The sequence below is a fragment of the Sinocyclocheilus rhinocerous genome, unplaced genomic scaffold, assembly GCF_001515625.1.
Source record: "Sinocyclocheilus rhinocerous isolate Xijiao unplaced genomic scaffold, SAMN03320098_v1.1 scaffold605, whole genome shotgun sequence".
In the NCBI taxonomy this organism is placed as follows: Eukaryota; Metazoa; Chordata; class Actinopteri; order Cypriniformes; family Cyprinidae; genus Sinocyclocheilus; species Sinocyclocheilus rhinocerous.
In genome coordinates, this window is record NW_015661612.1 from 322,727 (window position 1) to 334,953 (window position 12,227).

Genomic DNA, 12,227 nt, shown 5'->3' on the forward strand with positions numbered 1-12,227 from the left:
ACCCCTACTCTTTTTCGAAGGACATCCTGGGATTTTTAATGACCACAGAGAGTCAGGACCTCGGTTTAACGTCTCATCCGAAAGACGGGTTTTTGCGGGGTTTTTGGAGTTTTGCTCCTTCCAGAGCATATTCTGAAGACACCATCACAAGAGTCTGCTGAATTGTTAATTGAGGTGAATGTTACCCAGACTTTGAAAACTGCATTGGACTACGGCATTTAAATCTTACTTTTTTTCTTTCTGTCTCTGTTCTTTATGTGCTTTTTGTGATGGGCTGCTGTTTGTGACACTCAGGTAAGTCAACATCAGTCTCTCATTCATAAATCATTGTATAAAATGCTGTTTTTGGCACATTTATGGGCCACTAGGTGTCAGTATTAAACATTTACCCATTTGGCAAATTATTTTATCCAAAGCAATTTGTAGTGCATTTAAGACATTTTTAAGAAGATAAATAAGAGCCAGGTAAACTTGTAATTGTGCTCCTTCCTCAGTTTGACCGCATTTACTTCTTTCATGTGATATTATAAAAATGACTTGCTGACTTGAACTGCTCTGAAATGTAATTGTAATTACTTGACCCACAACGTTTTAATATGGTGTAGAAAGGACAGTTTTAGTATAGGCCTCAATGGTAGGTGTTTTTTTTGTGTGTGTGTTTTTTTTTGCGGGGTTTTTGGAGTTTTGCTCCTTCCAGAGCATATTCTGAAGACACCATCACAAGAGTCTGCTGAATTGTTAATTGAGGTGAATGTTACCCAGACTTTGAAAACTGCATTGGACTACGGCATTTAAATCTTACTTTTTTTCTTTCTGTCTCTGTTCTTTATGTGCTTTTTGTGATGGGCTGCTGTTTGTGACACTCAGGTAAGTCAACATCAGTCTCTCATTCATAAATCATTGTATAAAATGCTGTTTTTGGCACATTTGTGGGCCACTAGGTGTCAGTATTAAACATTTACCCATTTGGCAAATGATTTTATCCAAAGCAATTTGTAGTGCATTTAAGAAATTTTTAAGAAGATAAATAAAAGCCAGCTAAACTTGTAATTGTGCTCCTTCCTCAGTTTGACCGCATTTACTTCTTTCATGTGATATTATAAAAATGACTTGCTGACTTGAACTGCTCTGAAATGTAATTGTAATTACTTGACCCACAACGTTTTAATATGGTGTAGAAAGGACAGTTTTAGTATAGGCCTCAATGGTAGGTGTTTTTTTTGTGTGTGTGTTTTTTTTTTGACTGAAACACATTAAAGTAATTTGTTGATAAAGAAAATGGAAAACAAGCTAGTCTACAATAATGCAACTAGCTAACTAAATTTGATTCACCTGACATTATTCAGTAGTTTTTGTACCTGTTACATTGTTTAAACTCTTAATCTCAATATTACATTGATTTCAATCTTTTATTTGGACTGAGGTGACCAACTATAGTAATGTTGACCCAGTCTTTCACAATATCCTGTGGGCTACTGGCACAAACCAACACAAAATATTAATGGAGCATGTAATTGAGAGTAACTGTAACCTCTTACAGTTCCACAGAAACACAGCCAAACATTTCTCATTCATGTATGTAGGACACTTTCGAGCTGTTTGCTGTGTTTTGGCTTTTAGTGGGCATTGATTTTTCCTCTTGCCACAGTACCCTGTTGTTGTCACCTACCAAGAAGATGTGGTTTATATCAGTGGTTCTCAACCTTTTTTACTCCAAGGCTCCCTTCCTCCCCGAATCATTACAAGAGCTGTAGTTTGCGTATCATATGCTCATGCAGCAGTTGGGTGTTTTGAGCTGCCGTTCAATCTGTATTTCACACAGCGTGATGAGAAAAGGCATGAGCTGCTCTGAAACACAGAATATCAAAGAATACGTACAAGAGAGGTGGTGCTGTTATTTTTTTTTTTTAAATAATCCCCCCGGAGGGTCACTGAGCCCCCCCTAACCCCCCACCCCCCCACTGGTTTATATCACTGTCAGGGTTTGTCACCATTTAGCTCATTCGCAACGCTGTCACTAGTCTTTGTACTGTTAATTCTTAGCATTAGCGAGAAGCTCCAGCTAAATTTGCAATATAAAATTAATTCTAAATGCAATTGAATATTCTTTTTTTTTTTTCAAACAAGAGTTCCTTTTTTCTTATTAACTGGTCACTTGTCTCTGTCCGAAACCACGTCAGCATTATTTTTTTTTTTCTGTTCTGTGTCCAGGTCATTTGACTCTTCCATTGGAAATCAATGAACCCTTATAGGTTTCGGGCTTATTGTGGGCTCTCCATTTCAGTGCTCACTAATTTGCTTTAAGTCCACCTGATGTAATTTCCCTTTGGCCCCTCTGCTCTGCTGTAATGATGATGATAGTAATCAAACCTGAACGTTATAGTGTTCGCTTCTGTAAATGACCCGAATCTAAGCTGCATCCATCCATGTTCATTTAAGCTGATTGTGGTACACACAGGAATTTTATTAACATTAAATCGTCCTCCTCCCATTTTCACCTCAAAATTATGGGGAAGCTGTGCTTCCCCTGCCTCCTCCGACGAGCCGCCACTGCTTTTCAATTCCATGTAATTATTTTTAAACAAAAAAAATTCTAGATAGATTTAAACATTACAATCTTCATCCATCAAAACTTTACTAGCACGACACTGGCTTGCTTTTTCCAGCCAAGAGCTGTAGTTTGCGTATCATATGCTCATGCAGCAGTTGGGTGTTTTGAGCTGCCGTTCAATCTGTATTTCACACAGCGTGATAAAACCACATGTATTTGGCACACAGTCACAAACAAACAGGACTGTCTGTGAAGGGGGTTGATGCTGAAATGGCTAGCCGGGACAGCTGTTAGCTGTTGTTGGGTTTAATAACACAGCCACAGTGTTTTGAGGGATTAAGTGATTGTGGTTCAAAAAGGGGGTAAGCAGTCCTAGAACTGGTGACTGTCTAAAAACTTTCACAAATGCGCACACCCTTTGAAACTAAACGGTGCTGTAAAGTGTTTGTATTTGCTTTTAACAGGACAAAAATGATTATTGGACAAGCAAAACTGCATCTCAAATCATGTTCACATTCAGACAATACTGCATTTGATGACGATTTCTCTCCTGATCTCACGCAACGGCAAAATGGGATGCATGCTTAGAGGAATACATCACCCAAATCACCCTCAGGCCGTCCAAGATATAGAAGAGTTTGTTTCTTCTTCGGGATGGATTTGGAGTAATTTAGCATTACATGACTTGCTTACCAATGTGAATGGGTGCCGTCAGAATGAGAGTCCAAACAGCTTATAAAAACATCAATTGATGTTCAAAACATCAATCTACCAGCAATTGAAATACTAGAATATTGTTCATTTTTGGGTGAACCATTCCTAAAAATCTTGACACAAGCAGTAGGTCATCCAGATATTTTTTGTCTAGGGCTGGATTGACATTATTGATTACTCAATTTTTATCTGTTTTTGTTATTAAATATTGATTCTTCAATACAGAATATTTATAAAAACACGTTTTTTTAACACAGCCACTGTTTAAATGTTTATATTTCAGCAACAGATTGAAGTATCAACATAATATATCATTCAAATGTTTATGTAAAAACTACCTTGAAAAACTACCTATGTTTATGTAAAAACTACCTATGTGCAGTGGAGTCGCTAGGGATTCTGGACCCCTTGGCATGTACTATACCTGATATATAAATCGATATTGAATCGATTTGAGATCAGAATCTAATCAAATCCATAGTTTGTGAATTGAAATCAAATTGATTCATGAACTCTGTCAATACTCTGTCAATGCATTTACAAACATACATACTATTTTTGGCATACTGTAATAAGGACACATGTTCAGACATGGGGCAACAGTTGGGTTAATTTGTTTTTAAAACATCAGTGTGCACATGAATGAGTGCCCAAATGTGTCCATACATGTCTTTAAAAGTAGGAAGTACAGAGAAAGACTGACTGCTGTCAATACTCTGTCAATGCATTTACAATCATACATACTATTTTTGGCATACTGTAATAAGGACACATGTTCAGACATGGGGCAACAGTTGGGTTAATTTGTTTTTAAAACATCAGTGTGCACATGAATGAGTGCCCAAATGTGTCCATACATGTCTTTAAAAGTAGGAAGTACAGAGAAAGAGAGAGATAACAAGGGAAAGAGAAAAACAGGGAAGAGATGGTACTGAGATGACGGGAAAGGGGGAGTGTATGTGGTGGGAGAACGAGCGAGTTGGAGAGAGAGAGAGACACAGAGGGGAGTGTCAGTGAGTTTGTGTATGTTCCCCATGAGCCTGTGTGTGTATTTGGATATGGGCTCGCTCGCGGGAGTGAGATTGACATCTCCAGGAATCTCTAATGGACATAGAGCCATGTCATGCCTGGAAGGTGGGACATTTTTGTGTCTGTATGCATGCTGTTTTCTGTTGTATGTATCCACATGTGTGTGTTTGAGAGAAAAAAATAACGGCATAGGGGAATCTTTGCGTTATATTAAAGGGGAAAGAGGGTCTTTGTGGTTGGAAAAAATTACTTCTTGCTTTGGGATTTCTGTTTCCTTTGTCATTTTTCTTCTTTCTGTAACAATTTGTCCTTTTTTTATTTTAACCCTCTGTTTTGTCTTGATAAATAGTGCAGTATATTATAGAATTGACATTGTTTTTGTGTGTGTGTGAGTGAGTCTGTGATGATTAGATGTTTCAAATTTGTTGGCAAGCTTTGCAGTAAGATATAAATGCATTAATTTTGTGTTTTGTAAGCATGTGTGCTAGTCAGCTGTCGAAGGCATATTTGCTGCAGACATGTGTCGTGGCATGATGCTGGCCCATGTGCAGTGGACACCAAGAGTGTGTTCGTCCAGATACCTTACTTTCTTCTTGTTCCATGACACTCTCATTGTTTTACTTTCTCCCTCTGTATGATCCGTTCAGCATTCTGAAGTAAGATCTAAATGATTTTTCAGAGCAGTAGTAGATCATTTTATGGAAAATTATAAATATATTCCTCTACTAGATCATTTAAAACTATTTATATTACTATATCATACTGCTATGCATCAAAAATCAATCATTTTTTACATACACCAAAATGTTTTTTTTTTATTCTGCCATGCAACAATAAATAGATTTCTGAACTCATCCACTTAGATGTTGTCCTACTTCTGCAGACTTTTAATGATGAGTGAATTTTTGATGGAAAAGCAGATCAAGCAGTAAATCTGCCTTATTAGAGAAAGGCGCAGGTTTATTTATTGCATAACTCTTGATTTGACCCAAGATGCTGCCTCCATGCCAATTTACGTTTTGTTTTTTTTGTTGTTGTTGTTTACTGCATAATGAAGGAACAGAAATGTGATTAGGGAATGTAGATTTCAGATTTAACTTGCATTTACTCAAGCCAGATGAACCAGCTGTAGTGCTTATACTGATGTGTCAATGAGGAAGATGTTTATATGGACTGTTGCACTTGTATATGTGTGTAGAGTGTTTGTTTGTGTAATGGGGGTGAACTCCAGTTAGGGCTGTCCAAAAAAAAATCCGAATTTCGAATATTCGTCGAATTTAAAATAAAAATCCACAATTTTAGGTGTGCGTTAAGGAGGCAGCCTTATCAGCGGCGCACGAGATGCGATGACGATGTAAGTGTCGTTGTATTATAATGTTTTTGTTAACCTATCCAGTTGAAGCCACTAGATGCGGCGCTGCTGCGTTGTTCATTAAAAATATAGCGGAAAAAGAGAACGTCAATACAGCCCTAACTCCAGTCATGTATGCGAGTTGCACATTGTTTAGATATAACTGAAGCACCGTGGCTATGCATGGGAGACCTATATAACCCCTAAGTACAGAGTAAACCTATATATAAACCAGTGCTAAGACATGTTAGACACTTAGCAGCCATGTGAAGCGACACTTTATAGACAAGGTCACATGCACTTAGAAGGGTTATATATATATAAAATCTTCTATCTTTTTTATTTTTAATTAAATAGTTTATATTCATTTTTTATATAATAGTATTTTATTTAGCTTTGGTTTTACTTTCTTCTGGTTTATTAAATGGTTCCATCTGCCTAATACGACTATCAGAAAAAGCAAACTGTAGTTTGTACATGTCAATCAGATAGGGGTGGGTGGTATGACCAAAATTCTGTTTCACGGTATGACACCTGTGCTACTGGTATATATGAGAGGCTGTGACTCTCAGGTTGACATCTCCTACACTTTGACCTCCATGAGGAGTTCTCACGCTTACTGTCTGCCACATTCCTCACTGGTCAGTTTACAGCACGCTTACTCACATGTAAAAGTGCTATGTTACTTCAGACAGCACATGCCATTCAAATACTTCTGTAGTATCACATGGTTTCTGTTTTTTTGTTTTTTGTTTTTTTCATAGATCTCAAGTTTTTGTTGTGACACTTCTGTAGAAAGGAATGATAATGAGGATGAAGATTAGTGTATGTTGGTTAATTTCAGTTTGTGCCAGGTGTTGACCTGTTGAACTGGTTATTCTTGCCCAATCACAGAACAAAAAAAGTGTTTGAAAAGCTTTATGAAATCACTTTATGGGACAATAATGGGACTATATTATCCCATCCACAGCTAGAGGTCGCTGTTCCTCTTTGTAAACTGTCCTGCTCACTAAGCTATCATGATTGCCAGAATTACACAATTTGTCGCCTCAGCAGGTTAGCAGCACCCAACACAATTCATTTTAATCAGATTGTATTTAGATTAGCACACTTGATTAAACACTCATATTAAACAGCACTCAATAGTACTGTGTACTGTTAAGCAGTGAACTCTGATATTTACAGGCAGTATGATTAGTGTTTTCCTTGGCCAGCGTTTCTGCTGAGTCTCTGACTAGGAATGTAATTTGACTAAGGAAATGGTTCAGATTTGTTTTTAAGGAAGTTCATGCCTCTGTTTTAAAAAAAGATGTGGTTTATTGTGCAATTTAGACTAACTAAATCTTGTTAAGATCTGCAATTCAGTGTAATGCTAGCTCTGTGTTTGATGTTTCCTTTAAAGGAACACTCCACTATTTTTGAAAATAGGCTCATTTTCCAACTCCCCTAGAGTTAAACAGTTGAGTTTTACCATTTTCGAATCCATTCAGCCGATCTCCGGGTCTTGCGGTAGCATTTTTAGCTGTAGCTTAGCATAGATCATTGAATCTGATCCCTGTGCAAGCAGCTGGTCACGTTGGTTATGTTGACGGAAATAGACGAAAGCCTATTTTCCGGTGCTGCGTAATATCCTTGCGCCTAAAATATAGAAACTCTTTGGTCATTTTTGAGCGAGATGCTAATGGTCTAATCAGATTCAATGATCTATGCTAAGCTACAGCTAAAAGTGCTACCGCCAGACCCGGAGATCGGCTGAATGGATTCGAAAATGGTAAAACTCAACTGTTTAACTCTAGGGGAGTTGGAAAATGAGCCTATTTTCAAAAATAGTGGAGTGTTCCTTTAAAGCCAATAGACATCAACCTGTTTCTGTGTTGGTAGAGGTGCTTGAGCTCTTGCATTTAGGCTTAATTACCTGTACCATGTGGGCATCTGTGTGACTGTGTGTGTCTGTCTGTTAATCCGGGTTAAGAGATTAACCCAAGATGAGCAAGAGGAGCCAAACACACTGACCAAAACACCGGTGGGACCAAGAGGATAATAGTTAGTTCTCATTTGTGTCCAGAGAGGTGGAGAGATCAGCAGTAACTTCATATAACAATTGTGTTCTCTCACAGAACTTGATATCAGATCCCCAAAAACCTTTTGAACTCATGAAGATTGCCGTGTTAACATCTTGTGAGATGTTTTCTAGTATATGAATGCTTGAATCATCAGTTCTCCAACATCTGAAACTTTCTAAACTGTGAGTTCCGGCAGAGAAGTAGGTTTTAATTTATTTTTATTAGCTTTCAATTTTTATTTATTTATTTATTTGTCTGTTTTGGCTCATATTTAATATTTTAATATAGTTTTATGGTTTATAGCTATATTATAATATATTATATGTTGTTTTAATATTTTAATATATTACGTAACATGAACTAACAATGAAAAAAACTTATTATTATTATTAATCTTAGTTAATGTTAATTTCAACATTTACTATATTATTAAAACTAAAAGTTGTATGTGTTAATATTATTTAATGAATCTAAGCAAACATGAACTAACAATGAACAGTTGTACTTTTATTAGCTAACGTTAACAAAGATGTAACAAATGTATTGTTCATTGTTAGTAAATGTTAGTTAATACATTAATGGAACCTTAATTAGTTAGTTAATAGTAATGGGACCTTACTATGGAACCATAATATTCATGGTTGCAAAAATAAGAGTTTTTTTTTTGCTTGCTTGTTTTGGAGATGCAACTCTGTGTGTAATCTGACACTGCGGATTGCGGCTTTTGTTTGCGCAAATCAATTCAATTCAAGCAGACCAAAAGAAAAGAGTGCGGCGGGGAGGAGAGGGGTTTGTCTTCTGGAGATCCACCACGGGTCCCTTGTGTGTTGCAACGAACAAGCCCCGCCCACTGCCTTCCTTCCCCCCCCCCAGGGGACAGACCTGAGGTTGGCAGATGAAGTGTTTGTGTGAGAGGGAGGGGGGGGTCAAATCAAGATCCGCCCCCAAGACAGCTCCAGGCCTGATGATCCTTCAGCATGCTAACATATGCTCAGCACCTCTCCATCGTGAATGTAGTGGACTGCTGCTACCAAGTGCGGGATGCCAACCTTTGCACCTGCAAAATGGGCAACAATCCACCCTCACAGCTTCAGTCTTCGGCCCTGGAACCGGCCCAGAACCCTTGCACCAGGAGTGAGTGCGGTATCAAGCGCAGACTGCTGGCCTCCAAGGTCCACCAGAGACCAGAATCACTGTGGACCCCTAAACCAATGCTAAGAGTACAGGGAAAAGGATCACAAGGGGACACACTCACACGCTCTCAGTCTTGTTGCAAGAGGAACTCGGTATCTTGCTTTCCCTGTAAGTATATGGCAGTGTTTGTATGGTTTTGAATGTTGTAATAGGTTGGCAGGTGTCATTCTAGTGAATTTAGTAGCTAGTTTAGTTTTATATCAATGGAATAGTCCGATGACAACTTTTGCACAGCGCTAGATATGTGTTGAAATGGTTATTAAAAGGGATAGTTCTCTCAAAAATGAAAGTTCTGTAATCATTTACTCACCCTCATATCATTCCAAACCTTTTGCAAGACATCTTCTGTGGAAAATAAGATTATAATTAAAGTGTATCAATATGTTTTTTTTAATTGATGTCCATACAGTGGAAGTCAATGGTAAGCAAAACTGTTTGTTTACCAACATTCTTCAGAATATTTTATTTTCTATTCCGCTGAAGAAAGTAAGTCATACAGGTTTGTAGCAACATGATGGTGAGCAAATGATGACAGAATTATCTCTTTTAAGTACAAACTGTTTAAGCAGCACTTTTTCAAAACTTTTCCTGTTTATGTTGATTTTAGCGGCTGAGCTTGCTCGTGTCCCAGAACACGCTGGGTCTGCTGTCATTGTCTTTGGTGTGACTGCTTTTGTCTGAGGCGTTTGAACCAATCAGCACACAGATTGTTCTGTTAAGATTTTGTGATCTTTGACCTTTAGAGACGTGACTGAACCTTTTTGGCTTGACCCCTTGGGGCCTCTTCCCTTCCTGTCCTTAATAAGGTTAGCTTCATTCACTCAGTATCACGCAGAAGGCCATTTATTGATCTTTCATAGCATCACACATATGGACCGTTGGCCATTCATGATTTACCGATATATATGTGATCAATGGGTGACTCTAAAGGTTACGGTATGAAGTGCACAGGAAAAGTCATGTGCAAAAGGTGAGAGGCTGATGGATGGGGATGCATTTATGGCGTAATGATAAACATAGGCTGTTTAAGCCCATTTCAAACAATGTCTTTACTCTTTAATCATGTATCGTGTTTAGTTGTCTAGATAGGCCCTTTAAGCACATGTTAGCATGTATTGATTGTCTATATGAGTCATATCAGATGCTCAGTTACAGTAGAATGATAAGAAACAGAAGAGAAGCTGCCCATGGGAACCCAGGACAATGGGAAACAACTGACTGATCTTTCCTGATTCTGATGGAGGGGACAGAACTGACCCAGATACAGTGTCCCCATCACCTCACCGAGTCAATTATTATCTGATGGAGGGGAGAAAACGGACCAGAGAGGTGAAGAGGGGGACAATGAATGTGTGTGAATGGGGTTGAGAATGAGGGAGAAGATGGTGTGATAAAAAAGAAGAGGATGGCGATATTTTATAATGCAAGAGGGACAAAAAAGGCTTTTGGTGAGGTTTTATACATATGATTGAAATACTAAATGCATGGAGATGCTAGTGTCTATAGAGAAAGATAAATGTTAGAAAAAAAAATAAGAACAAACCTTGGGCCATATGTACAGTCAAACCAAAATTTATTCCTTTATACCTTCAACATTTCACACATTGTCACAGTTTATTCGCTATAGTTTAGAAAATGGTAATAAAATATGACAAGAACACAGAGTTAAACGGTGTCAGAACAAATTCATCTTGATAATGTCCTATAACAATTAAGCAAAACATGGTCAGGTCAAAGTGTCTGAATAATTTTTGGTCCCAAATTTTTAATCAATTTTACTGGTAGTCCACTGTATGAAGAATTTTTGGGGGTAATATGTCACAGTTTAATTTATTTTGCTATCCTCACTTACATAAATGAAATATAGTGTCCTGCACCCACTAGTAAAAAATATCAAAAATTATATTTGGTGTCTGAATAATTTTTGGTTTGATTGTATTACCTAAACTTCAGCACATTACTTTTTGTCTAAGAAAAAATTCCATAGACTCACATTAAAGTTGCGGTGAAACGGAAGTAGCAGATAGTCTTATCTTGTGTGTTTTGACGTACATCCGAGTGTAACGGATTATCGAAAAAGAAAAAATGTAGGTTCTGTGCATCGTTGTTGATTGAATTTTGAGATGTGGGTGTTGCGCTCAAAAGAGGAGGCAGATGATTGTTAGCTTGCAAAAATATCTTTCAAAAAGAAATGCATGCACAGAGAGGAATTGTTCACAACGAGATCTATAACATGCATTTAGAAAATAGTCTCTAGAGATGAGACTTTTGATGTGGGTCATTAAGCATCCACCTAGTAACCACCCACGAGGACCCTAACATAGAATATTTTTTAATAATAATGTATTCCATTATTTAATAATTAATTTAAAAAGTATATTAAATACACCAATTTAATTAAAGATATGGAATAATAAATTATACATTTTGCTTTCCAAAATTTATTAATAATTATAGATTATAGATTTTGTTGCAAAACATCAATTTTTGTTTTACTTCACGCCGTGCCTAACTATGTTAACCAGGGTAATCACTGTTCCACATGGGCTGTTGTGGCTTAATGTTTTTTTTCTCATTGGCAAGGTGCTCAGTGTCTGTAGAGTTTAGTTTAAAGTTGACCTGGACTACTCTAGTGTCAACATAGAGCTGATGGTCTCTGCTCACTCACACTGGTCTGAGCTAATGTGTTGTGACAGCTCAAGATGCTCCATAGATCAGCTCTGCTTTGTGTTCAGCACACTACTGTCATGCCCTGCTGAATTAAAGGAGACATATTATGCCCCTTTTTACAATATGTAATATAAGTCTCTGGTGTCCCCAGAATGTGTCTGAAGTTTCAGCTCAAAATACTCCACAGATAATTTATTATATAATTTTGAACATGCCTATTTTGAGTGGAAGCAGAAACACGCTGTTTTTCGTGCGTGTCTCTTTAAATACAAATGAGCTGCTGCTCCCCGCCCCCTTTTCAAGAATAGAGCTGCACCATTACAGCTCGGACCTGCTAAAAAACATCTGTTTTGGATCTGATTATCATATTTATCGCGCTGAAATCATACGTTTTAAATTAGTTTAAACTTTTGATATACGGTTTTCTGAGCGCACACATCCGAAGCACACGTACAGAAAGCGGCCACCAGAAAGCATGTGAGTACTAAACTAAGTTCTCTTTCACACACAAGTTTACGTTAAAAACACACATGAGTTACAAAAACAGTCGGTTATGTCTGTAAAGGTAAACAGCTGGGAAATTATTTGCATGCTTATTTTAGATCTGTGTGGCAGCAGCAATATACATTAAATAAATCAATAAATCCACTGCTCT

The 12,227-nt window shown here is 37.5% G+C and overlaps 1 protein-coding gene across 8 annotated transcripts in view; it reads left to right on the top strand.

Annotated features, from left to right (window-relative positions):
• Positions 1 to 12,227, top strand: part of LOC107726444 (NHS-like protein 1) — a 115,040-nt gene that overhangs the window by 58,984 nt on the left and 43,829 nt on the right. For 6 of the 8 annotated variants that reach the window (XR_001638270.1, XM_016536011.1, XM_016536013.1 and 3 more), the window contains exon 1: positions 8,274 to 9,010. The exons of 1 other annotated variant lie outside the window; for it this stretch is intronic. Coding sequence is in view for 6 of the 7 variants with exons in the window: in XM_016536011.1 (XP_016391497.1) it covers positions 8,686 to 9,010 (325 nt within the window). In the remaining variant the exon portion in view is untranslated. Of the gene's footprint in view, positions 1 to 4,357; positions 4,400 to 8,273; positions 9,011 to 12,227 lie in introns of those variants that run through there. One more of the 8 variants, XM_016536016.1, reaches the window with a different exon arrangement.